Here is a 26,734-nt window from a genome sequence, read left to right on the forward strand (position 1 = left end):
AGGGGGGTATGTGCAGTAGCAGTGACATTGGCCCATTGCCGGGCGATTAATAGGGATAGAAACATTCCTGCCTTAGGATTTCAGGTGTCTGCTCATAATAATAATGCCTTTGTTTAACACAAGCCAGAGCCCTTTATCATTCTCACTGTCATTAATAGGGCAGATAAATAACGTGACAAATTGGTACATCAACGCCTCTGGCTAACGTGGGAGGGCCCCACCATCTGTCTTTGCTCCATCTCTCTTTTTAATTATTTCACTTGTAGGGAGGGGGTTTTTTTTTTTTTTTTGGCCAGTCACCATTTTAATTTTTTTTGTGAATGTAATTGCTACTGAAAGAAGCAGCAGTCTGACAGCACTGCTGGTTCTGACTCCTAAAGCAGTGTAGCAGAAACCAGCATGGACCTGGGGTGTTGGGCCTCTTGATAATTAGACCATATAATTCAGGGCACTGTAATATTTGGTCCTCTGTTTGTTTTAACTACAACTCTCAGATATCCATCCTTGGTGTGGATTATCAGCATTACAGGAATAATTTAATAAATTATTGCATTTTCTTTTTATCTTTCAGATCGCGAGGACCAATCAATTCTTTGCACGTAAGTTGCACTTAGCCTTTTACCAGCCCCAAAACCAAGTTATGTTCATGGTTGACTTTTAGCCTTAGTGTCTGCACATGCCAGATAACGGAAATTCATTTTTAACTATAGTTACCCTAGTTTTATTTAGACAAAGTATAGATAGGGTGCTTTTTGGCCGTGCCCACTTTGTTTCAGTCTTTGACCTCAAATGAGTACAACGGCAATCCTATTTCTTTTTTTTCTTTTCTTGTGACTTACAGTTTTTAGTGAGAAACATTTTAGGTTTACATACAATTGACCATCAGTATGATATGCTTACTGAGTCATTTTATATAGGAAGTTTGGAGGAGAACTTGGACTGGGTAGGTGGTGGGGGTTGGGTTGGTGGGGTAAGTAGAAGGAAGGAAAAGAAAAAAAACAATGAGTAGTATAAAGTGTCATATTTCAGTCTTATTTAAATTATTTCCTATTATTTCATTGAAGCGCTGTCAATGGTTAAAGAGGAATGTCTCTCTACAGACCTCTTGCTTGATAGGAATCTTAGATCTAAAAGCCATAGACAGGGTTAAGCTCACTCTGGCCATAAAAGGATAGGATTGTCCGTCTCGCCCTCGTCCTGGCACACTGTGGGCACGGGCTCAGTAGAATAGACTGGTGCCTGCAATTGCAGAGAATAAATCTGGAATTGAGTGGAATGTACACAGAATATTTTAGGCATTTGCACATGCCAGTTTTATTTGCTTTGAGATGTTTCTCTATGCTTGTGCCTATTCTTCATACCGTAAAAGGTATTTTGTACCCCACAAAAAATGATGTCCCAGTCGTGGCACTAAGAAGGCATGGCACTTAACAGGCAACTCACCCAGCCAAAAAACTTTTTGACACCTATTGACGACTGCTATCGGTTATATAGGCTCCCATACTACTAAGCTAGAAGGCCCTCTCTCCAGGGAGCCCCAGTTATTAGCCCATTAGGTCACCTGGGCCCCTAGTTTTGTGGACCCTGCCAACAACTGAACGGGACTCCGATAAAAAATATTGGCCGACACATGGAAGGTCACACCCCTGATTTTTTCCGGCCAAAATGGCACTCACAGTCCACCCAATGCCACCCACTCCAGTGCAGGCCCCAGCCCTTTTGCAACCTGAAAATCAAGATTTTACATCTCTGGACCTCCTGCAATGGGGCCTGTACCCCTTTGCATCCCTTATTCGGTTGGTGTAGCCAACATCTCTGTGCCTTTAGATACAGCAGCATCCAATACCCTTGATGTAATCCACATTCCTTGCTTACTTCCTCCATATGCTTGGGAGTTTGGTCCTTGCCTTGCAGAAGCCTATTTGTAATTTCAGAACTTAGGTATTTTTTTTCAGCATTCTCATGCCATATACTACTTTGAGTCTGATTCTGACCTTAGAAAGTGCGTGGAGATGATCTCCTCCAAGGTATTGTAGTTAATGTAGAGGAAAGGGAAAGGAATAATAGAAGAGCTTATTTCAGTTTTCTGGAGCTTTTGCAGCAGTGCCATTTTCCAACGATGCTCCCCCTAGTGGCAGAATACAGAACCTATTTATTTTAAAGGAACAGTTCAGTGTGAAAATAAAAACTGCGTAAATAGATAGGCTGTGAATAATAAAAAATATTTCTAATATAGTTAGTTGGCTGAAAATGTAATGTATAAAGACTGGAGTGACTGGATGTGTAACATAATAGCCAGAACTCTACTTCCTGCTTTGCAGCTCTCTAACTCTGAGTTAGTCAGCAACTTGAAGGCAGGCCACATGGTACATATCTGTTCAGTGAGTTTACAATTGATCCTCTGCATTCAGCTCAGATTCAAAAGCAACAGATATGACCCATGTGCCCCCCTCAAGTCTCTGATTGGTTACTGCCTGGTAACCAATCAATGGAAACCAAGAGAGCTGCAAAGCAGGAAATAGTGTTCTGGCTATTATGTTAGACATCCAGTCACTCCAGCCTTTATACATTACATTTTTGACTAACTAACTATATTAGTCACATTTTTTTTATTTGGCACAGCCTATCTATTTACCCAGTTTTTATTTTGACACTGAACAATTCCTTTAATAGATATACGTTCAATGTTTGGATCAAAGTAATATATTAAAGGAAATATCATTTAAAAAAAAAGTGGTAGCATATTCTCAATCAACTCCATTCATGGGCACACAGCCCATGTACTAAGTAAACCTCTTTCTTTTTCTCCCAGAGGTGAATCTGGAGCCGGGAAGACCGAAAACACGAAGAAGGTCATTCAGTATTTGGCTCATGTCGCATCCTCCCATAAGGGGAAAAAGGACCACACTATTCCCGTAAGTTTCTACATTTTATGGCAAAATCCGGTATAAACACCTGTATTAATCTGAGAGTTCCAGCTTACTGCCCAACAGCTGTAGTTGAACTACAACTTCTGGAAGCATATGGCTGTCATCCCAGATGTATGCACTGAATATATGTAAGATAATTTGTGTTTTTTATTTTTTCCCGCATCCACAATATGCCCCTGTGATACTGATCTAGGGTTAATGACACCTACCCTACCCTGTACACATTTATCTACAGTACTATAATATTCATTTGGATGAAACTAGTAGTAGAGTATTAAACTTGACACTAGGGTCCTCCACCTGCCCATACACCCCCGCTGTAGCTGACTTGGTTTTGCCATTAATACAAGTCTAATCCTGGAGATGGTAACTGTTAGTGTTGGCTGCGTACACATGGGCAGAAGGAAATCTGCCCGTCTGTGCTCAGTCTCCTGGTGTTTGCTAACTGCATCCTACTAACGCCTGTTTATTTGTTTGCTGCAAACAGACTGAATCTCCTAAGGCCGTGAAGCACCAGGCAAGTGGATTTCTTACACTTCTCCCTATTCCGTACTTTTGTCTCTCAGTACAGTTATACAGAATAAACCAAAGAAAGCAGCTTTATTGTTCCTTTCCCCCTCTGCTTTATTCTCAGACCCCTTTCCATTATCTTTGGGGAAGCACCTGGTTTGGTGCTTTGTTCATAAGGTCACACACACTGTAAAATTACCCCAGTTCCGTTAACCCATTCATGTATATAGGCTAGTCATTGGTTAGGGGCCGATCCTTCAGTTGTTCCATATCTAATATGTATCACTTTAGGGTTAGTTCACACGAGGAGATTCGGGGGAATTTAGTCGTCTGGCAACTAATCGCCTCTTCTTCTGGGCGACAATCTCCCCAGACTGCCTTTGCGTGTCTTCCCATCCGCTATAATGAAAAGTTGCCTGCGCTAAAGCACACACGAGGAAACTTTGGGCGACTTCAGAAAATTAAGCGCAGGCGACTTTTCATTATGGGAAGACACGCAAAGGCAGTTTGGGGAGATTGTCGCCCAGAAGAAGAGGCGATTAGTCGCAAGCATTATAAGCAGTTTTCCAGTATACATTCATAAAACATTTTGAAAACACTGCTGGCTCTGACTCTTGAATGTTGCAGAAGTCAGCTGATTAGCAAACAAGAACGTAACTGTTTCAGACCCAGAGAGGGAAAGGCAGACACCACTTTAAATTAGTAATTCCATTTCCACATAAATCCAGTGAAAATGTGCAATGAATGGGCATTGGAATTAGAATTAGTTTCCTTTTAATTAAGCAAGATATGTTTTTTTTGGGGCGCGGAGTTTACCTGTCCCTTTGGCCACGGGATGTAGAATTTGTTGTGGAGTGTGCCAAGTATTTCATGACCATTAACTTATTTTTCTTTTCCCCCACTGTCATTTTGTAATTTACAGAGTGGATCGTTGTTGTATGTGAGTAGTATACAGCCCCCCCACCTTACAAGTGCACCCCACCCACCTCCTGGTTTAATTTTGTCTTTTTCACGCCTGCTTTACCACGCACATGCCTCACCTGTGTCCCTCCATGTTGGAAACGTGAACCCCATCTGTTGCGCCTTTGCATGCTCCCTCCCGCCTCTTCATGCAATCAGTCTCTTGCTTTCCTCCGACCGCAAATAATTAGGGCTTGTGGGGCAGGGCCTTGTTTGCTAAATAGTGCTCCTAATAACATATATAGACATTATCCCTATTAATGCACCCTGTGCTGTCTTTTGCTCATGCCCCATTTACAGCTGTACTACCAGGCCATGGTTACCCATAATCCTCTGCAGATTCTCTTTCCTGGCGGTAACCAGAAGTCAAATGATGCAAGCGCTGCTGGTTAGTAGTTGAGGGAAAAAAAGCAGTGTTCCCCTTTAATTTTATACCCTGCCCATAATGTTAACACAAGGCAGTTTTTGTGTTTATCTTGGAGTTAAACAGGATTTTGCAGAGTTTACTTTTTTCATTGCTGGTGTTGAGATTTATCTAAGATTAATATTCCTGGAATTCTCTCAACATCGTTTTGTCCCCCATTTATAAACGGAAAGATTTCGATAGTTAGACATTTTTTGCTTCAGACTTTAAGATTATTGGCAGTCCTTGGGCCTGTATGTGGCTAATTCTGGCTCATGAGCAGTATTTATATTATTATTCACTAGGAGCCAAACAACAATCCTTAACACCCCCCCCCTTCTCCTTTGGGCAATTAATACGAGTCCATTAGCCCAAGATGGTCGCTTGCTTGTGCTGGCATCTACAAGTGACTCCCAATATAAAGGAAACACTGGAATATAAGGTGTATATAGAAGGGGCTGCTGCAAATGTGAGGTTATCTTGTTAATTAAAGGAGCAGTAAGACCAAAAAATTAAAGTGTATAAAAGTAATAAAAATATAATGTACTGTCGACCTGCACTATAGTGTTGTGACCTAGACCCTCCTACAACCCCCGCCCGCCGGCATCTGACTTCTGAGTTCCTTTTATAGATCCACGCTGACGATGACAGTACAAAAGGGGCAGGGCAGGGTTTCCTGTGCCTTTTCTCAGCTTAAAGGACCAGTAACATAAACATTTTTTTTTAAAAAATGTGTTTCTTTTTTACGAGAAAAAAAAACACCAAGACAGTTTTAACTTTTAAATTGCAAAGCTTTTATTAAGAAACTACTTTCCGATTCTCTGCATGTGCTCCTCTTCAGAAACGGCGACAGGGCTAGGATCCATTGTGCGGCCGCACGATGGATCGTTGCCGTTTCTGAAGAGGAGCGCTGTCTTGGTGTTTTTTTTTCGTTAGAAAGAAACTTTATTTAAAAAATATTTTTATGTTACTGGTCCTTTAAATGGCTGTCCCCATAGCTACACAGCAGCTTGTTTTTCTAAACTATTGTAGGCCTTCTAAAGCAAACACTTCCGTTTTACTAGTGCAGAGCAACAGTACATTCAATTTTAATTACTTTAAAACAGTTTTCTTTTTTGGTGTTCCTTTAAGTAGTTAATATCCTATTAAATGACATTAGTGGGCTAATTACATACTCTTCAACCTTGATAATGACTGTTCTCTTTGGGTGGCTGGCAGACTGGGTGCTGTTTGGCGGGCAGTGCTTTAAGGCACATTGTGGCAGTGTCTCCTTTATGTTGGTACTTGCCTGTAGAGTAATCAAGTCACTCGATGGAACTTTATGACTGAGTTATTCCAAGGAATGCCCAAAGCTTTGGGTGAGTAGGGGACCCAGGGCTCAGATCTTCTACTTTTTAAACCTCATTTCCAAGCCTGCCTGCCCCTCTTCTGTCTCTTGTGCCCTACCTTCAGGGGGCATCTCCAATCTTGCATTTCTGTGTTTTGTATCTTCCTTCCAGGGCGAACTAGAGCGCCAACTGCTCCAAGCCAACCCCATCCTGGAGTCCTTTGGAAATGCCAAGACTGTAAAAAATGACAACTCCTCTCGCTTTGTAAGTAACCCAATAAGATGAGTGATTTTAGTGTCCTCACTGCTGATTGGTTGCCAGAATTCCAGGCAAATGTTTTTCTCACTGAGCCAGTCCTTCTATATTGTCATTGGCACTGCCCCCCAGTGTCTGTAAATCTGTGCTTTCCTATTGAGGTCAGAGGCAGCTGGTTTATTTCAGGTAATCCTCTCTGCACAGTCTGATTGGCGTGTCCTGACATCCCCTGATTAGATAAATGGGCTCCTGAATTCCAGGCCCGAAATAGCAGCTATGGATGGTATGTGTGTGCCCCTACCATAAGATCAGAAGATACCACTTGGACAGTCAGGGTAAAGAACTGCCTCTGCTGAAGGGTTTAAATACAATGGGTGTACGAGTGTAAGAAGGCAGCATTGTGTTGATCTTGTGTTCTGTGAATGCAGGCTGGGTTGTATGAGTGTGCCTGAGGTTTTGTGTGGTTCACTAGCATTGCATGGGGGTATGATAGTTCTCTGGGATGGCTGAATGCGTGAGCTAATATGCTGTGGCACCTACTGGAATTTAGGGCTGGTCTTATCCACTGCTGGGCCCTCTAGATGGAGTGTTGCTTTCTGGAACATTCACAATAGTGCCTTCCTCTTCCCCTCTCCATGTGACTACTGATGTAACCTGCCTTTTCAACTCAATCTATTGTTCCCTTGGCCCCCAGCATTTCATGGCACAATGTGGCCCCCAAGCACTGGGCACTGACACACCAAACATTTTTTACAGTGTGAGCACATTATATACAGTGAAAGCCAATGTACATGTACATTGTATACAATGAGAGGCAGTGGGTGTTGGCACCAGGACCGCCATCAGAAATCACAGGGCCCCATACAACAAAATTTCCTGGGCCCCCTGGGCTGCGCCCACCGCTCCCCCACCTACAGGTCCTCCCTCCCCACCCCACAGGTTCACCCCCCACCACACAGTAAAAAAACAAAAAAATATTGGTGGCTAGGATTCCCACATGTTAATGAAAAATAAAAAGATATTGGTGGTGAGGGCCAAAAAATTTGTGGCCAGGGCCCCCCATTAAAAAAATTGGTGGCCAGGGCCCCTTAAACGTCCATGCCTTCCCAAAGTCAGCAACTCTCAGAAAGATGGGGGGCCCGGCTAATCAAGTAAGTGTAGTGTGGCAGGGCCCCCCTTACCCTCGGGGGCCCCCTACAACTCTCCCCCCTGATGGCTGCCCTGGTTGGCACCACTAACATTTGGAACTAGGGTTGCCACCTTTTCTGGAAAAAAATACCAATATGTTTATCTTTTTTCCCTATTAATAACATCAACCATAATTTTTACCTATTTGAAACCTCCCCAAGAGACAAGGTTCTTAGGGGTTTATAGCACAGCCATGAGGGCAATGAGGAGGAAAGTAGATTTCACAATGAAGATGAAGAGAAAAGCTTGTGTGACTGTGGGAATGCTTATCAGTGTTGCCCTGTTGCAGGGCCCAATTGGCCCTATCTGTCTAAGGCTGGCATTTCTCAGAGCCAGAGTGCCCAATTGTTGGCAGTTACCGGTGGTAACGAGACTAAGTATGCCAATATGCAGTGCCAGCTTGGTAGAAATGAGCTTCCATAAAAGCCAGATATTGCATTGTATATGTGTATTCATTTGCCTCTCACCATTTCCACCACTCATATGCTCATGGTTTTTCCGTTTCTTCCTATCTTTTAGGGCAAATTCATCCGAATCAATTTTGATGTGACTGGTTATATTGTCGGGGCCAATATAGAGACCTGTATCCTTGTGTGCACCCCCTGTGCTAATTACCACCCTATGCAAAATTAGAGAATTGGGAGAAGACTATATGCTAACGGTGTAGAAATGTCTTATTTATTCTGTAATCTCCCTGGCAGGCAGTAAGTGGCATTATGGCCGCCTCGTGGATTGGATTTCAGTTCCACCGCCCTCCCTTCCCAGGGCAGATATTTTAGGACACCCTGGCGTCCAGTAAGAATCCTGTGGTTTGCAGACTGGTAGAATATTCCAGGACTGCACAAGACAGACGTTTCCCAGCATCCTGGCCTCTCTCTCTCTCTCTGGCTAAACTGGGGTGGGGCGGCATTGAAGAATGTTGTATAGGGGTAATCGTAATGGCAGCCATTGTTGCGGAGGGCCCTTATTAGTCACAGACTGCTATATGCTTCCTATATGTCTCCAGCCTGATCTGGGGATTTTCTGTGAAAACGGTGGGGAAATTGAATCTCATACTTTGCATTCCAGTCGCACCGACGTGGAGATGAAACACAGATATCTGTAATTAGAAACACACACAGGTTCTGCACCGGTTTCTAATAACTCCTTATTATACTGTGGGTACCAGCATGCCCTGTTCTGTGAGTGACACATCAGCAGGATATCCCATAATGCTAGGAAAGACTCATTTACCCCGGGGCAACACGTATGCCTGTATTATGGGTGGGCTATCCTTGTCCTAGTACAATGCAAGACCCTTAACGGAAGCCTTCAGATCTGCTGGAAAAGTCTCGTGCTGTACGCCAAGCCAAGGATGAAAGGACCTTTCATATCTTTTATCAGCTGCTTGCTGGCTCTGGGGAACACCTCAAATGTAAGAGCTTTATCCCACAAATAATGGAATATAAAGTCTGCAAGGGAACCAATTGGCAGGGGGTTCTGATTGTAAGGAAAATCATTGTGGGGAAAATCATTGTGGGGAACCAAGCTTGGGAAAGGGTGCTGCTGCAAAGAAATGTGCCAAGAGGGGATGCTGTTTTAGGGAACTAGCTGGAGAGAGTTTTTGCAGATATTTTGCTCTGTCCCTGTGGCTTTTTTTATTTTTTTTTTTATTTTTTTAAGGCTGTAGACGGCACTGTGGCCAAATGGAGGAGGTGCTGATTTGAATGTTCATATATACCTGATGTGCTAACTTACTGTTCCCCTTTACATTCCCGCACAGCTGATTTGCTGCTAGATGGATTTAACAACTACAGGTTTGTTTCCAATGGCTACATCCCCATCCCAGGACAACAGGACAAAGATAACTTCCAGGAGACAATGGAAGCCATGCACATCATGGGCTTCTCACATGAAGAGATACTGTGTGAGTAGCATTGCGTGTCACTGGGGTACTGGGCTACATTAGAAATGGCACCAACTGGGCCAGAAATTATTCATTACCCCTAGAGTTTAGTGCCTGAATCTATGTATGGTGAAGGCAGGGGAATCTAACCCCAAGACTGATCCATTTTTGCCTGTTATACAGCCAAGGACCATTAAACTGTCTTGAAATATGTCCAATCTTTACCCCCTTCAGCCATGCTCAAAGTGGTATCTGCTGTGCTACAATTTGGGAACATTGTTTTCAAGAAAGAGCGAAATACAGACCAGGCTTCCATGCCCGAGAACACAGGTGAGTCCTACAGTGCCACCTTCAGGCTACTGTAGCGCAGGGATGCTGGGAGTTGTCACTGAGCAAGAGTGAAAGGGGAACAGGCTATGTAGACTCCAACAGACTTTGACCTTAAAACTGCCAGCAAATATGACCATATGTAGCCAGTGGACTGGTTGGAGTCAGTCTCTGCACTAATTGCAGTTTCATGTCAAGTAGAAGCACCTCAAAGTCAGCGCTGAGTGTGGCCCCCAGTCACTGCACATTATTTGCTACTAATTAGGCTCCCAGAGCCGGGGGGTGGGGGGGATATCGTATATGCTTAGCGCGTTAGGAACGTGTTTATTTTTATTGAGTCCGGGCTGTGGAGAGCCGAGTGGAGGCCAAGAATTCAAAGCCAAACATATTTAACTCCCAAGGGATGTGTCTGCGCCAAGACTCTACTCTGTACTTTGTAAGGGATCCGTTTCCCCAATCAGACACATTTCTGTGGTTAACCCTGCGCCTGCTGAGTGTGCTTTGTATCATGTAGATTTCCAGCGCCAGTGGGGCCCCACCCTTATATTTTTTGTTTAAATCGTCGTGGTCTATCATTTGGTCAGGACTTCCCTTAGCTTTCAGATATATAGAAACATTAAGGTAACAGTCCCCCTGCTATAGTTCCAGGGGTACCCATGGCACAAATAAACACTCACCCTAAATTTCACCCTAACTGGCCTTCAGGCTGGGCCCCCCTTTGCTCATAACAAGGTTACAGATATATAGAAACATTGGGGTAACAGTCACCCTGCTATAGTTCCAGGGGTACAGAGAGGCTGTGAGGGTCTAATGGGAATCTGATCAGGGTGCCTTCCTATGCAGAACACTGCTGAATGAAACTTGATTCAGTCCATTTTAACCCTATCACTGCTAGGATTAAACTTTGGGGAAGGGGGTTATGGTGTCCAAACGGAATGTGAGGGTCTCCAAAAATACGAAAACAAATGTAAAAAAGTAGAAAATGTATTAGGACATGATACCTAACGCGTTTCGTGCCTATTGGGGCACTTGCTCATAGGGGGTTATGGTGCCATAAAGTTTGTCTCTGCTTTCTCCTTTTTTTGGTACAATCTGTCCTTATCCTTCATAATGGATCTGCGAGGTCTGCACCCCCCTCATTTCTTGCTAGTTTAGCCAGTAATTTAATATCAGTTACTTCATTCCTGTGCTATGCAAGATTCCCCCAGAGACAGAGCCTTTCAAGATGCACATCACACTCTGGCTGCGCTGCCAGGACTCCTCAGAACTGATCTGCTCCCTGCAAAATATACATACAATATACACAGACCTCTGTGTGGCACCTGAAGGTATAGCTTATTTTGTGCCCAGAACATTCCTTCTCTATATATTTGTATTTCTACACATGGGAAAGAGGAGCCATATTGTTTTCCTTAGACAGTACAGTATGAGGGTATAGCTTATTTTGTGCCCAGAATATTCCTTCTCTGTATATTTGTATTTATACATATGGGTAAGAGCCGTCATATTGTTCCCCTTAGACAGTACAGTATGAGGGTATAGCTTATTTTGTGCCCAGAACATTACTTCTCTGTATATTTGTATTTATATATATATGGGTAGGAGGTGCCAAATTGTTTCCCTTAGACAGTACAGTATGAGGGTACAGCTTATTGTGTGCCCAGAACATTCCTTCTCTATATATTTGTATTGAGAAGGAGGTGCCATATTGTTTCCCTCTTAGTGCAGTATGAGGGTATAGCTAAATAATGATTTCCCTCACTCTCGCAGCCGCACAGAAACTCTGCCACCTGCTGGGCCTCAACATCATGGAGTTCACCCGAGCCATACTCACTCCACGCATCAAGGTGGGCAGGGACTATGTGCAGAAGGCACAGACTAAAGAGCAGGTAAGTGGCTTTTAAATATACAAGACTGTTGCAGGAGGGCTCATGTATGTTATGCCAGATCTGAATGTTGTGAAAATGGAATATGATAGCGGCCGTGTTGGATGGGGCAGAGGGTCACATCACCGTATGTTTGTGTTTCAGGCTGACTTTGCGGTGGAAGCCCTGGCGAAGGCCACCTACGAGAGATTGTTCCGCTGGCTGGTCCACCGGATCAATAAAGCACTGGATCGCACCAAGCGACAAGGAGCTTCATTCATTGGAATTCTTGACATCGCCGGATTTGAGATCTTCGAGGTTTGTCATTAGACACTGGGTCAAATTGAATCTCCATTTGTTTCATCTTGAATTAGAGTCTAACTCATTCTTCTGTTTGGTGTCTCCTTTTCCCTGTTACCCTTTCCCAAAAGTAGCCCTAAAAGCTTGCAATTTAATTACAGTACAGTTCTCACATTTAACTTTTTGCAGTTGAACTCCTTCGAGCAACTCTGCATCAACTACACCAATGAGAAGCTGCAGCAACTCTTCAATCATACTATGTTCATACTGGAGCAGGAGGAATACCAGCGGGAGGGCATCGAATGGAATTTCATTGATTTTGGCCTTGACTTGCAGCCCTGTATTGACCTCATTGAGAGGCCGGTAAGTCGTCACTCATACTTCACTGGGATTGGATAGATGATTAAATCTGAGAAGAGACATGGTTCTGTAAGTCACTGCCTTCTGTTCTAATCCATTCCATATGTTGTCTCCGTAGGCCAACCCCCCTGGGGTCCTTGCTTTGCTGGACGAAGAGTGCTGGTTCCCTAAAGCCACAGACAAATCCTTTGTGGACAAACTAGTTCAGGAGCAGGGAACCCACTCCAAGTTCCAGAGGCCTCGCCAACTCAAGGACAAGGCGGATTTCTGCATCATCCACTACGCAGGAAGGGTAAGTGCCAGGACCTCCACAGGATCTTCGGTCCACTCTCTCTGCTGCAAAAAAATGTAGACTGATCCATGAGCCCCCAGCACTGATTCGACTGTCTTCTTCCTCAGGTGGATTATAAGGCAGACGAATGGCTGATGAAGAACATGGATCCTCTGAATGACAATGTTGCCACGCTGCTTCATCAGTCCTCTGACAAGTTTGTGAGCGAGCTATGGAAAGATGGTATGGAGTAATCACAAATACTTCTTATTCTTTCAAAATGCCCAGTTTTAGCCCTCCAGCTCTTTTTTTTTAAAAATGACACCTTCCAACATCATCTGACTAGGGGTCTGGCGGCTGGTGGGACACTTTGGGCAAAATCAGATAAACTCCCCAATTGCATTGTCACTAATCCCTACACAGAATTGTGCCCTCACGGAGTCCCTACTGTAATTCCACTGCCTTAAAATCTTTACCTGTACCATATTGGAACACCCTGTGCCCAGACCTACAGACCAGAAAGTCTCTTTTTATGATTGTGCATGTGGAGGTGAATCTCTAGCAAGAAGAAGATTTAGATTGTGCGAGTAGATTCACTATGCCCACGATATGATTCTGATTTGACCCAGTGTGTCGGATAAAGACCCATTAGTGTGCCAACTTGCCAAGCAAGCTGATCTTATTGTCTATGCCTAGCTTGGTGTAGCCATCCATATTTGTATACCCATCAAGCCTTCTCAAGCCTACTCTAACAGAACTGCCCCCCCTTCTCTACAGTGGATCGCATCGTGGGTTTAGACCAGGTAGCAGGAATGGCAGAGACTGCTTTCGGAGCAGCATACAAAACCAAGAAGGGCATGTTCCGCACAGTGGGGCAGCTGTACAAGGAGTCCCTGACAAAGCTGATGGCAACTCTGCGCAACACCAACCCCAACTTTGTGCGATGCATCATCCCCAATCATGAAAAGCGGGTGAGCATTAAGGAGAATCGTGGGCCAAGTGCTTTTTCCGGTACAGACCATCTTGTTCATGAAATGTGGGCGGAGGGTAGACTATAACCCCAAGCATCCTCAGCTGAAATCTGTTGCAGTTCATTAGCAGTTGCAGAGCACTCTGTAAGACTAATGCGCAGATAACTATAGCTAAATTCTAGGATATATAGTGAATAAAGTACCCCCTTCTTTAAATTATAAGGATATTATAAATTACCGAGGAGTTTCATGACCAAATAAAAGCACGAGGCCGAAGCCGAGTGTTTTTATACAGGTCATGGAACTCCGAGGTAACTTCTAATATCCTCATATTTTGCATAATTTATTTATTATAATACACAAATTTCAATGAGTCGTGTGACAGAAATGACATCAGAACTCACCGTTTATAACTGATGACATCGCAAGTCACCATTTATGATATAAATGTGTATTATAGAGCTATAAGTAGAATAAATCACCATTATTGGCATGCTAGAAACCTCTAGTGAACAAAGCGAGGTATAACATATTATTATTAAAAAAAAAATTGATAATCTAATTTATTGCCTTTGACTAAGTGCTAGGTAAGCATGAAACACGTTAGGCTCCATGTGGGGTGTTTTTGATTTTTTAATATGATCTAATAAACAACATTTTTAACTTAAAGAGCATGCATTTAAGAAAAAATGTTCTGAATAATGCGCTGACAACACACATTTATTTAACAGGCAGGGAAACTCGACCCACATTTAGTGCTGGACCAGCTGAGGTGTAATGGTGTCTTGGAAGGGATCCGAATCTGCCGGCAGGGATTCCCTAACCGGATTGTATTCCAGGAATTCCGTCAAAGGTACCAAGCAATTAGTCTATTCTATAAAGCTCGAGGAGCTTCTTACCTTTATATAATGCTCTCTTCAGAGATGTGGGCCCACAGCAATATTAATTTAGGTCCATAGTAAAAAAAAAAAAAGCACTTTTTCATAAACGTTTACTGAAAATGTTTATCCGTGCCCCGTCAGACTCCTAGTACATTCGGAGTATAGGGTCTGCTTTCCATGTAGTTACATCTCTGTTTAAGAACCATGAAAGGAAGGAAGGAGCCTCCTGCACAGTCATTAAATATTCCAGCCATATAACTTAAATTGTAAGTTCTATGGCAACTTGTGTTGCTTTGGTAACTGCATACAACACTGAGTATGATCAGCTGTTTAATATAAGAATAAAGAAAAATATTTTAGTGCCTATCTGGTGTGGCTGTAAACATCATATGGGAACACACTGACATCTAGTGGTGAATATTAGTAATGCCGTGTCTGAGACCAATTCACTGCTGCATGTTGATTAACTGCAACTTAGCATTGTTATTCCATTCCAGATATGAGATCCTGACACCCAACTCCATCCCTAAAGGCTTCATGGATGGGAAGCAGGCATGCGAGCGAATGGTAAGCAGGGGGTTATGGGATGTTTATAGTGTGAGAAATTTGTAGGCATGAGGTGTGGGAAACTCACTTGAGAGCCTTGGGCCACAGTGCCCCCTTATTAAACCCTGATTCCTCCCACCCACAGATCCGGGCTCTGGAATTGGATCCAAACCTTTACAGGATTGGGCAGAGTAAGATCTTCTTCCGTGCTGGTGTCCTGGCTCATCTGGAGGAGGAAAGGGACCTAAAGATCACTGATATTATCATACTCTTCCAGGCCGTCTGTAGGGGATACCTAGCTCGCAAGTGAGTTTATATTATTCTCCTGGGTTCTGCAGCACATCAGTCATATGATAGGGCAATGTATGGTTATGGTGTGAATGCCCTGGGTATGAAACACCAGAACACCTACTTTTTTTTTTTTTTAAATTCAGGTAGAATTTATTGAGCAGATCTTGCATCATAACTTGACACGTTTTGTACATTTTATGCATAACATTGGTAGTACACATGAAAGAGAGACAATGTTTAGAGTATTATTAAGCCATTCGCCCTAGATTTTGTTGGTACAACCTCTTTTGAGGTAGATTATATATGTTCCAGATTGCAGGTTTCATTTACACTACAGAACACCTACTTTAAGTAAACATTTGGTCATTTTTTGACACTTTGGAACTGACAAACTTTGGCTGCATTTGTTGGTCAGTGCTGCCCCGCCTCAACTTGTCTAATTCCCTGCAGGGCCTTTGCCAAAAAACAACAGCAGCTAATCGCCCTAAAAGTGCTGCAGAGAAACTGTGCTGCATACCTTAAGCTGCGGCATTGGCAATGGTGGCGCCTCTTCACCAAGGTAAGTGCAGTGGGGCGCATCCCTCCAATTGTATTTGAAATACACTTAGAGAGACAAGTGTTAGTCTCTCCTGCTGTCCCATATAACGTTATATACAGTGCATGGCACTTATTTCCTGTTGTCTTTCTTTGCAGGTGAAACCGCTGCTCCAGGTCACTCGGCAGGAGGAAGAACTGCTCTCCAAAGATGAAGAACTTTTGAAGGTCAAGGAAAAACAGTCCAAAGTAGAAGGAGAACTCGTAGAAATGGAGCAAAAGCAACAGCAGGTGAAAATCTGTATTACATCTTATTCAGGTTCCCAGAAATAATCCGGTCCATTTGAGAAAGGAAAAAAAAGTTTGCACACAATAGTTTGGGTACACGAAATAATCGCTCCTCTTTTAAGAGACATGAAAGCTATTAGACATGACCCATTCTCCCTCTGTTCTGACCCTAAAGACCCTCAGAGCTTTGTAGATCCTTTTTGAAGTCAGACCTGCTGGAGACCATTGCTGCCCAACCCCCTTATTGTGTCATTCCCACAGCTGGTGGAAGAGAAGAACATCCTTGCAGAGCAGCTTCAAGCAGAGACGGAGCTGTTTGCGGAAGCTGAGGAGATGCGAGCCCGTCTGGCCATCAAGAAGCAGGAGCTGGAAGAGATTCTGAGAGATCTGGAGATCCGCATGGAGGAAGAGGAAGAGCGAAATCAGGTGTTGCAGAACGAAAAGAAGAAGATGCAGACACACGTTCAGGTTAGTTCCCCCTGCACAGGTTCACTCTCCTTTTAAAGGGATACTCTCATGACATGCGGTCAAATGGCTTTGTAAAGTAAATTGCTGCTGTATATCTGACCCTTCCCCTATCCCTTGCAGGACCTGGAGGAGCAGCTAGATGAGGAAGAAGCCGCCAGACAGAAGCTGCAGTTGGAAAAAGTGACCACAGAAGCCAAGATCAAGAAGATGGAGGAAGATATCCTGGTGCTTGAGGACCAGAATTCTAAGTTCATAAAGGTGGGTGATGGCTCTGGGATAAACTGTCCCCTCTTTTGCCAACAATTTTTTAAGGTTCGCCATCAATTAGCAAGGTCAGGATCCCCCTCATAGGCTTATGTTTATGGTTAAACCTGTATAAGGAACAAATCAACAGGGAGGAAAAGTGTTCTTAATCCCACACCCAGCAGAATTTGAATGTGTTGATTGTATTGTCCTGCTCTGGTTTCTTAGGAGAAGAAGCTACTGGAGGAACGTATTGCAGAGTCAACATCTCAGCTGGCTGAGGAAGAAGAGAAAGCCAAAAATCTGGCCAAGCTGAAGAACAAGCAAGAGATGATGATCACAGACCTTGAAGGTGTGTCAAGCTTAATTTTAATAAATTATATAATAGTTTAAAATGAGAACCCCCAATAATCTGTTCCCACCCATTTTTCTCCCCTTCTTGCTTTTGTGTTATCACTCCTTCATATTCCTTTGCCTGTATTCCAGAGAGGCTAAAGAAGGAGGAGAAGACGAGGCAGGAGCTGGAGAAAGCTAAGAGAAAGCTCGATGGGGAGACTACTGATCTCCAGGACCAAATTGCTGAGTTGCAGGCTCAAATTGAAGAGCTCAAGCTGCAGCTTGCCAAGAAAGAGGAGGAGCTACAGGCTGCACTTGCCCGGTAAGAGGGTACATGGTAATGCAAGGTGCTGGCTGTGCTCCTCATGGGAGGAGCAAGGAGGTGAGGGAAGCTATATGCTGTGCTCACAAGTTAGTGGGATAGAAGAAAAAGAAGGCTACACTGACCTGGGATTGGTGATGAAGCTCCAGGAATTTTTATGGTATTGAGTTTCTTCTGCTTTTGCAATTTTTAGGGGAGATGAGGAGGTTCTGCAGAAAAACAATATGCTGAAGGTGGTGAGGGAATTGCAGGCACAGATCGCTGAGTTGCAAGAAGACCTTGAATCAGAAAAGGCATCCCGCAACAAAGCAGAGAAGCAAAAGAGAGACCTGAGTGAGGAGCTGGAGGCTCTAAAGACCGAGTTAGAGGATACACTAGACACCACTGCAGCCCAGCAAGAACTTAGGTACCTATAACAAACAGTATTTGTCATTAATGCTCTCCAGTCTCTATCCCACCCCCTGCCTAATTCTCACCCATTCATGTGTCTTAAGGACTAAAAGAGAGCAGGAAGTGGCAGAACTGAAAAAGAGTATTGAAGAGGAGACAAGAAACCATGAAGCTCAGATCCAGGAGATGAGGCAGAGGCAGACGACAGCCCTCGAGGAGCTCTCTGAGCAGCTGGAACAGGCCAAGAGGGTAAGTGGGGACTCTCTAGCTTGCTGACTGCACTCTGTCTCAGCCAGAGGCTCCAAAGCATTAACTCACGGCTCTTTGTGCTCTGTGCAGTTCAAGGTAAACCTAGAAAAGAACAAGCAGAGCCTGGAGTCGGACAATAAAGAGCTGGCCACCGAGGTGAAATCTCTGCAACAGATAAAGGTTGAGTCTGAATATAAGAGGAAGAAGCAGGAAGGGCAGGTGCAGGAGTTACATGTTAAGGTGTTGGAAGGAGACCGTCTGCGGGCAGATATGGTGGAGAAGAGCAGCAAGCTGCAGGTAGAACTTCCACCATGTAAGACAACCTGTGAGCGACAGAGAGGCAGAGTGGCATAACTGTATTGACTATGTCTTCTCTCTCTACATAGAACGAACTGGAAAATGTTTCCTCTCTGCTTGAAGAAGCCGAAAAGAAAGGGATCAAGCTGGCGAAGGATGCAGCAAGCCTGGAGTCTCAGCTACAGGACACACAGGTGAACTATTTTAGGAGTCAATGAGTCCATGCTGGGAGGCATACAATGTGAGAAATGCAGAAAGAGTGGTCACCTTTAGGTTGGTGTCCTGTAATTGTAATTCCTCTCCCCTTGCAGGAATTGCTCCAAGAGGAAACCCGGCAGAAGTTAAACCTGAGCAGCCGCATCAGACAACTAGAGGAGGAAAAGAACAATCTGCAGGAACAGCAAGAAGAGGAAGAGGAGGCTCGGAAAGCCCTCGAAAAACAGATCCTCAGCCTGCAGTCTCAGGTACATAGCACTGACAGTTTTACACATATAGTGTGTTATTTGTGCCAGTAGGCAGCCTATGAGCCTGCAGCAGTGGCTGATAAGAGCACGCAGTAATAAAGATATACTGGAAGAGAGAAGAATGGCAAATGGCTCCTTTGTGATGAATGAGAGAATTGGGCATATGTTTCGAGTGATCGAAACTGTAGCAATAACAATAATGTTCTGCTCAAGTGAAAGTAAATGGTGTTGTCGGTAGTTGGCATAGGGAGGCAGTTACAACATCACTATAATCTGTACTGCAAAATGAATGACTGGTTTCAACCTCTCACCCCATATCTAGCTGACAGAGACTAAAAAGAAAGTGGATGATGATGTTGGCACCATCGAGGGCCTGGAGGAAGTAAAGAAGAAGCTCCTGAAGGACATGGAGGGTCTGGGACAGAGGTTGGAAGAGAAATGCATTGCCAATGAGAAACTAGAGAAAACCAAAAACCGGCTCCAGCAGGAATTAGATGATCTGATGGTGGATCTGGATCATCAAAGGCAGATTGTGTCCAACCTGGAGAAGAAGCAGAAGAAGTTTGATCAGGTGACCCTTTATTTTGACTAAGAAATGAGAAGGTTGTTAGTAGCCATAACACTTCAACAGGCCTGGTGGCACACTCTTTATTATTATTATTATTTAATGTTATTTTTATCTGACATTATCATTAGCTCTTGGCAGAGGAGAAGAACATCTCTGCTCGACATGCAGAGGAGCGTGACCGAGCTGAGGCTGATGCCCGTGAGAAGGAAACCAAGGCCCTATCATTGGCCCGAGCCTTGGATGAAGCTCTGGAAGCTCGAGATGAGTTTGAAAGGCTGAACAAACAGCTCCGAGCAGAGATGGAGGATCTAATGAGTTCCAAGGATGATGTGGGGAAGAACGTAAGTTCCACCATCAGAATAGGAAGAATGTCTCCTCATCTCTCCATAATCTCCAAGTTCCATGCAGGATCAGATTACGACTGTGCAGTTCTAGTCATTATACATAATTTTTGTACCTCTTTCCCTGCCAATGCCCTCCCACCATGCCCTTCAGCTGACAGCTGAGAGAATGAGCCTCTATGTATCTGACAGGTGCACGAGCTGGAGAAGTCAAAACGTGTGCTCGAGCAGCAGATGGAGGAGATGCGCACTCAACTGGAGGAGCTGGAGGATGAACTGCAAGGCACGGAGGATGCCAAGCTGCGACTGGAAGTGAACATGCAGGCCATGAAAGCTCAGTTTGAACGGGACCTGCAGACCCGGGATGAGCAGAACGAAGAGAAAAAACGGGCACTGGTGAAACAGGTGAGCAGTGTTGGTAGGGCATATGGAGATTGAAACCTAGGGAAGCACAGTGTTGGCAATAGGAGTGTAGTGTGTGTGTGTGTGTGTATATATATATATATATATATATATATATATATATATATATATATATATATATATATATATATATATATATATATATATAGTTAGCCCAGATTTTAATCCATCCTCTCCAGGCTGTAATGGCACAAGGCCTAAGTAATATTAGCACCTCTTTGTGTTTTCCAGGTACGGGAGCTGGAAGCTGAGTTGGAGGATGAGCGCAAGCAGAGAGCTATGGCTGTGGCCATCAAGAAGAAGCTGGAGATGGATATGAAGGACTTGGAATCCCAGATCGAAGCAGCAAATAAAGGCAGGGAAGATGCAATCAAACAGCTCCGCAAGCTTCAGGTACGAGGAGTTGGACGTCCATATATGTGTGTCTTTGGGAGTGATCCCAGACATCACATCACAAGTCCACTAGAGCAATGTAGATTTAATTGGGTTGCAGTTGCCTTCTCATTGTGTGATATCTTCCCATCCTGTTTATAAAAGCCTAAGTGACTCCATTTTGACTTTTTTTCTGGAAGCATGACATGATCTTTCTAGCTATTTGCAACTGTATTTCTGGTTAATAACTTTCCCCTGTTTTTAGGCCCAGATGAAGGATTATCAGCGGGAATTGGAGGAGGCGCGGGCATCACGAGACGACATCTTTGCTCAGTCCAAGGAGAATGAGAAGAAGCTGAAGGGCCTAGAGGCTGAAATTCTTCAGCTGCAGGAGGTGAGACATGGTCTGGACATTGGAACCAAAGGGAGTGGAGCTTACTGGGTCGGGACCCTTCCTTATACTTACACTAAAGTGCATGTCCCCCTCAGGAACTGGCAGCTTCAGAGCGGTCAAGGCGCCATGCAGAGCAAGAACGGGACGAACTCGCAGACGAGATTTCCAACAGTACATCTGGAAAGTGAGTGGCCGCCATGTTCATGTTGGTTATACTGGCCAGGGCTCAAGCCGTGGGCTGACCATTGAGGTCCTATGGGGACCTGTTTTGACCTTGCTGAACTTTACACTGACTGCTTATTTCATTGATAGGTCGGCCCTGCTGGACGAGAAGCGACGCCTGGAGGCAAAGATCGCTCAGTTGGAAGAAGAGCTGGAGGAAGAGCAAAGCAACATGGAGTTGCTCAATGATCGGTTCCGAAAGACCACCCTGCAGGTAAAGCAGACAAATCTTGTGCCTCCCTATCTCACTTCTCACATACTGATCTACTGACTACTGTGAGTATAGTCCTTTGTTCAGAATAAGTTTATTTGCCTTCAACCCAGCTCAGCTTCTTCACTCTCTTCTTTCTGTATGTCTTCTTCCATTCTTGTCTTTCTTGAGTCATATCTTCCTCTTGCTGTTTTACCTCCATGTCTCTCCCATTCTTCTTCCTCCTCTCTTTCCTTTATCCACGCTCTTATTCTTCCAGCTCTTCCTCCTCCTCCCTGTATCGCCGCATTTTATCCATGCAGTCATCACAAACTTTACATCTTCTCCCATTAGGTGGACACTCTGAACTCTGAGTTAGCTGCAGAGCGCAGTTCAGCTCAGAAAAGCGAGAATGCACGTCAGCAGCTGGAACGGCAGAACAAGGAACTGAAGGCCAAACTACAGGAACTGGAGGGTTCAGTCAAGTCCAAATTTAAAGCCACTATTGCCACTCTAGAGTCTAAGATTGCACAACTGGAAGAGCAGCTGGAACAGGAGGCTAAGTAAGTTCTTTGTGTCAGGGAAGCCTGTTATAACATTGAGCAAATTGTTCCACCTCCTCATGTGACTGGCAATCTGTGGATTCTGGCAAATGCCAAAGGGGCTGCTGTAAGATGCCATAGACAGTCACTTTTTGTTGGGCTTTAGGGGACTGTTTGGGTTTCTGTCTACTTGAAATGTCAGGGCCTATTTTAAATCCCAGTCCAGACCTGCTTCCAAGTCACTTAAAGGGATACTGTCATGGGAAAACCTTAGGCTAAGGGCCCACTTTCCAAACTTCTCCTCACATCAACCTCTTTTCTCTACATACTATACTTTATTCTTCCATTATTAAACCTCTTTGTTCCCATAAAGAAATAGGGAATGACCATGAAATCAGCCAAATGGTTAGAAGCAAGAGGCCCACTGACACCTTGGCCCCCCCCTGTCAATTTTCCTGGTATCCAGGTGGGCGAGTCCGACACTGTCACCCCCTCCCTTTCCCCCCAGCAGCCCATCAGCAGAACAATGGGAGGTTAAACAGATAACAGCTCCCTGGTAGATATGATAGTATTCAATAGTACAAATCCAAGTCCCACTGCAACTCCTTCAGTTGCATTGAGTAGGAGAAACAACAGCCTGCCAGAAAGCAGTTCCATCCTAAAGTGCTGGCTCTTTCTGAAAGCACATGACCAGGCAAAATGACCTGCAATGGCTGCCTACACACCAATATTACAGCAAAAAAAAAAAAACACGGTTCAGGAATGAAATTTTATATGATAGAGTGAATTATTTGCAGTGTAAACTGTGTAATTTAGAGATTAAAACGAAACCATAAGAATCCCTTTAAGCAAACTGCCCTCTGGAGCACATCTGCAGGAATTATGGTACATATTTAGGATATGACAGCTCCCTCTAGTGGAGGAATTGATTATGAACGAGAGACTGCTGTTTATCCCCTAGGGAACGAGCTGCCTCTAACAAACTGGTGCGCAGGACTGAGAAGAAATTGAAAGAGGTGTTCATGCAAGTGGAGGATGAGCGCAGGCACGCGGACCAGTACAAAGAGCAGGTACCAAGGGGCACAGATAAGACTCTAATGGCTCAGTGCCAAGGTCAGTACGATTAACATCTATTCCTGTGACAGATGGAAAAGGCCAATACCCGCATGAAACAGCTGAAGAGACAACTGGAGGAGGCCGAAGAGGAAGCCACTCGGGCCAACGCATCACGGCGCAAACTCCAGCGGGAACTTGATGATGCGACAGAGGCCAATGAAGTGCTGAGCCGGGAAGTGTCCACCCTGAAGAACAGGCTGAGGTGAGATCAGAAGTCACATGATTCCCCCAACTGCTTCACTGCCCTGCCTACTGTATATTAATGTATCACAGGGGTGCCCAAAAGGTCGATCGGGATCTACCAGTAGACCTTTAGCTGGTGATCAGTAGATCTCAAGAGACAGTCAACAAGCAGCTTGACTAAATCACCCTCCTGTTTTATTCTTTTCATTCACATATTTAGTATGTTAAGGTGATACTGACACTAAAAAATTATTATTCAAAATATTAATCTACATTAAAAGTTATCTATAGGTCATGTTGATCGTTTTTTTCACTGATAGTTCTGCTTTTGTAAGTAATTGTCACTTGAAGTTCCTAAACCTGACTGTTTTGCCAACCTGACGGTCCCTTCTTAACCTGTCAGTTAGAGTTTCTTACGCTCACAGACTACCGCTGCACTAATATGGCAGCCCACTCATAGAGAAACATGGGGTAAGAGATGTAATGTAAAAGCATCATATAAATAGCATTCAAAGATAATGTTATGATAGATATTAAAAAAAAGGTTATTTTCTGGTGTCCGTATCTCTTTAAGGTTATATAAGAAATAGTAGTTTTTTTTAAATACAGTAATATAAATTCTCTTCAATAAAATCAATATAATATTTAAAGGAGAATACAACCCTAAACTTAAAAAAAAACCCTACCTTACATAGACCCCCCCCCAGCCTAAGTGTTACCCCAGCCAAACGCCCCTAATGTTTTACTTACCCCCTCAGTGGCGATTCAGGCATGGGAGTTCACGGGCGCCATCTTCAGCTGCTTCAGTAATCTTCATAATGAGACCGGCGCTTCTGCAATTTTCATGAGTTTCGGCACATGCGCAGTTGTTGCTCCAACTGTGTATGTGCCAACACGCCGGTTTCATTCCAAAGAGAAGAAGATGGCGCCCATGAACTCCTTTAAGTAATATTTTCCATGGAACAGAATGCTAACAGTGATATTATGGATGTAGATCATAAGTAGACAACATCACTAAAGTAAGACCCTGTATTAGTAAAGTATGGGCCCTCCCGGTGTACCAATAAACTTTCCCCCTCTTTCCCACAGAAGGGGCGGCCCAGTGTCCTTTTCTTCCTCCTCCAGTCGCTCAGGCCGGCGGCAGCTGCAGATAGAGGGAGCGTCCCTGGATATCTCCGATGATGAAATGGAAACTAAAAACCCGGAAGTCAACGATGTCCCAGTAGCAGCTGAGTGAGACGCTCCGGGTCCAGGGGCCCCGCAGCTCTTAGTCAGGACAACCTGAGCATTGAAGCGGCCGATCCCCCTCACTGGCAAAAAGTGCTTTGTTTTTGTTTTTTAATTCCAAAATACAGATTCATTGAACTTGTTCTGCTGAACTCCCCACAAAAGCCCCAGATCTGCCCCCGAGGGGCTACACACCCAGCTCTTCAGATCTCCATTTAGACTTTTCTCTCCATCTTCTGGCATCATGCGAAGAACCTGAACACTGCGTCTGTGGCCCCATCCCACGTGGGGTGAGGGTGGCGGGTATGTGATTTAATTTCTCACCCCTTGCTTCTTGCAGCTGGTACATTCCCCCACCCACCCTTGTTCTATTGACAGCAGAAGAACTCAACTGTGAAGCCCTTTCCTTTCATTGCTCCTCCCCCCTCCTTTTCTGGAAGGGTAGAAGGGGGCCATTGGTTCCAGAAACAAAAGGCAGAATGTGACTCCAATGATAGGCAGAATGTGACTCCACCCATCAGCCTGTATTTGGGGGGTGGGCACTCATTCCCAGGCTTCTATTGGTGGAATGTTATACCCACACCCTGGCCTGTGTTGGCAGGGTGTGACACCCTCAGGCTGGCATTTAGAGAATATGACACTTGGGCTCAGGCTTGTATACACAGGGTGTGAAATAACCAGGTTATAATACATTTAACCTGCCCCCAGAGTCAGCCAAAAACTCTGTACCCTTTTATATTCAAACATAAGACAAATGGTGCCTTAGACACTTAGAATCTGAGATCATTCAAAAAAATGACATATCCTCCTGCCACCGACCAATCCAGTCGTCCTTTGCGCTTTGTTATTATATGAACAGATCAATCAGTATTACCCAGAAGCCTCAGTCATGTGCTGGACATATCACTTTATTTGTATTGTTCATTGTTTAGCTTAAATCCTTTAGTAAGCATTTGTGGCCCCACAGGGTTCAGCGCAGATCACAGTAGCTCTGTGTGCGCATTTGTCTGCATTCATTATCATATATATTATTTTTTATTTTAACACATAACAGCTGCAGACTCCTCCCTTTCTGCTAAACCCGCCTCCGCCCCTCCCCTCTGTATAGCCCATATTTCTAGACAAAGAATTTTGTAAGACAATAAACGTATTCATTATAGAATACCACAGGGGTCTGCCTGTCTTATTGGAAGAAGCTGCTGTGCGCCGCACAAAGGGAAGGACAGAGGGACGGACGAGCTCCTAGGAAAAGGGTTTTGTCATGAAAATCAAACCGGACTTCTGCAACTTTTTCTCCCATTCAGTGTAAACGGTCACCAGCGCCGGCCAGAAAATATCTGTGTCTGGATTAAAGGGATTGTCCTCATCACTCTTAGCTGGTGTTCCAGGATGTGGTGTCACGGTTTAATTTCATGTATGAGGATATCAGAAGTCACTGAGGGGTTCTGTGACCATATAAAGACACAAGGCTGCAGTCTGAGTTATACAGGGAACTCTGAGTATCACTCATGTATTATAAGGGATAATGTACCCCCCTACTGTAAATTATAAGGATATTAGGATATCTGGAAGTTGGATGCCGGCATTTGAAGGTGGCGGGCGGGGAGAGCAGGAGAAGAGCTCAACCCGCGACGAGCACTGTGAGGTCGACCCAAACCCGCCCGCGGGTAAAACCGCGGGTATCGGGTCGGCCCGCACATCACTAATAGACAGTACAAAAATGTCTGCAGCAAGGCTGTATGTGAACAGCAGTGCTAACTATCCACTATTTGGGATTCCCTGAATCCTTGGTGAAAGAGTAGGCCGAATCCTAACTTGTATATGCAAAATTAGGAAAGGAAAAATTCTAAAAAATTATTCTTTTGTGACGAAAAGTCATGTGATTTCTCTTCCTTCCCCCCAATTTACATATGCAATGATTCAGTTTGGCCAGGCACAAGGATTTGGCTGAATCCTGCTGAAAAAGGCCGGATTCCAAACCGATTCCTGAAATCGATGCATCCCTAGTGCTAACCATAGGGGCACCATACATAAGGGGTGGTTCACCTTTGAGATAACTGTTAGTATGATGTTGAGACTGATATTCTGACACAATTCGCAATTGGTTTTTATTATTTAAGGTTTTTCAGTTATTTCGCTTTTTATTCAGCAGCTCTTCAATTTGCATTTTAAGCAATCTGGTGGCTAGGGTCCAAATTACCCTAGCAACCATGCATTGATTTCAATAAGAGACTGGAATATGAATAGGAGAGGACTGAATAGAAAGATGAGTAATAAAAAGTAACAATAACAAT

The 26,734-nt window shown here is 44.2% G+C and overlaps 1 protein-coding gene across 1 annotated transcript in view; it reads left to right on the plus strand.

Moving 5' to 3' along the window:
• Nucleotides 1-25,604, plus strand: part of LOC108701185 (myosin-10-like) — a 55,733-nt gene extending 30,129 nt beyond the window's left edge. The window contains exons 4-43 of the mRNA XM_041576209.1: nt 572-599; nt 2,813-2,915; nt 3,418-3,447; nt 4,363-4,380; nt 6,303-6,395; nt 8,094-8,157; nt 8,890-8,988; nt 9,337-9,480; nt 9,694-9,789; nt 11,557-11,675; nt 11,817-11,969; nt 12,141-12,314; nt 12,430-12,603; nt 12,711-12,825; nt 13,360-13,553; nt 14,285-14,406; nt 14,932-15,001; nt 15,126-15,286; nt 15,722-15,830; nt 15,965-16,096; nt 16,355-16,561; nt 16,682-16,819; nt 17,033-17,156; nt 17,291-17,462; nt 17,656-17,868; nt 17,957-18,101; nt 18,192-18,398; nt 18,488-18,592; nt 18,710-18,862; nt 19,185-19,433; nt 19,559-19,771; nt 19,964-20,176; nt 20,426-20,587; nt 20,832-20,960; nt 21,056-21,144; nt 21,273-21,396; nt 21,727-21,935; nt 22,876-22,984; nt 23,060-23,232; nt 24,303-25,604. Of these exons, the coding sequence (XP_041432143.1) occupies nt 572-599; nt 2,813-2,915; nt 3,418-3,447; nt 4,363-4,380; nt 6,303-6,395; nt 8,094-8,157; nt 8,890-8,988; nt 9,337-9,480; nt 9,694-9,789; nt 11,557-11,675; nt 11,817-11,969; nt 12,141-12,314; nt 12,430-12,603; nt 12,711-12,825; nt 13,360-13,553; nt 14,285-14,406; nt 14,932-15,001; nt 15,126-15,286; nt 15,722-15,830; nt 15,965-16,096; nt 16,355-16,561; nt 16,682-16,819; nt 17,033-17,156; nt 17,291-17,462; nt 17,656-17,868; nt 17,957-18,101; nt 18,192-18,398; nt 18,488-18,592; nt 18,710-18,862; nt 19,185-19,433; nt 19,559-19,771; nt 19,964-20,176; nt 20,426-20,587; nt 20,832-20,960; nt 21,056-21,144; nt 21,273-21,396; nt 21,727-21,935; nt 22,876-22,984; nt 23,060-23,232; nt 24,303-24,450 (5,480 nt within the window). The 3' untranslated portion in view covers nt 24,451-25,604. The remainder of the gene's footprint in view (nt 1-571; nt 600-2,812; nt 2,916-3,417; nt 3,448-4,362; nt 4,381-6,302; nt 6,396-8,093; nt 8,158-8,889; nt 8,989-9,336; nt 9,481-9,693; nt 9,790-11,556; nt 11,676-11,816; nt 11,970-12,140; nt 12,315-12,429; nt 12,604-12,710; nt 12,826-13,359; nt 13,554-14,284; nt 14,407-14,931; nt 15,002-15,125; nt 15,287-15,721; nt 15,831-15,964; nt 16,097-16,354; nt 16,562-16,681; nt 16,820-17,032; nt 17,157-17,290; nt 17,463-17,655; nt 17,869-17,956; nt 18,102-18,191; nt 18,399-18,487; nt 18,593-18,709; nt 18,863-19,184; nt 19,434-19,558; nt 19,772-19,963; nt 20,177-20,425; nt 20,588-20,831; nt 20,961-21,055; nt 21,145-21,272; nt 21,397-21,726; nt 21,936-22,875; nt 22,985-23,059; nt 23,233-24,302) is intronic.
• The last annotated feature ends 1,130 nt before the right edge of the window (nt 25,605-26,734 follow it).

This window comes from Xenopus laevis, chromosome 9_10L (assembly GCF_017654675.1).
Source record: "Xenopus laevis strain J_2021 chromosome 9_10L, Xenopus_laevis_v10.1, whole genome shotgun sequence".
In the NCBI taxonomy this organism is placed as follows: Eukaryota; Metazoa; Chordata; class Amphibia; order Anura; family Pipidae; genus Xenopus; species Xenopus laevis.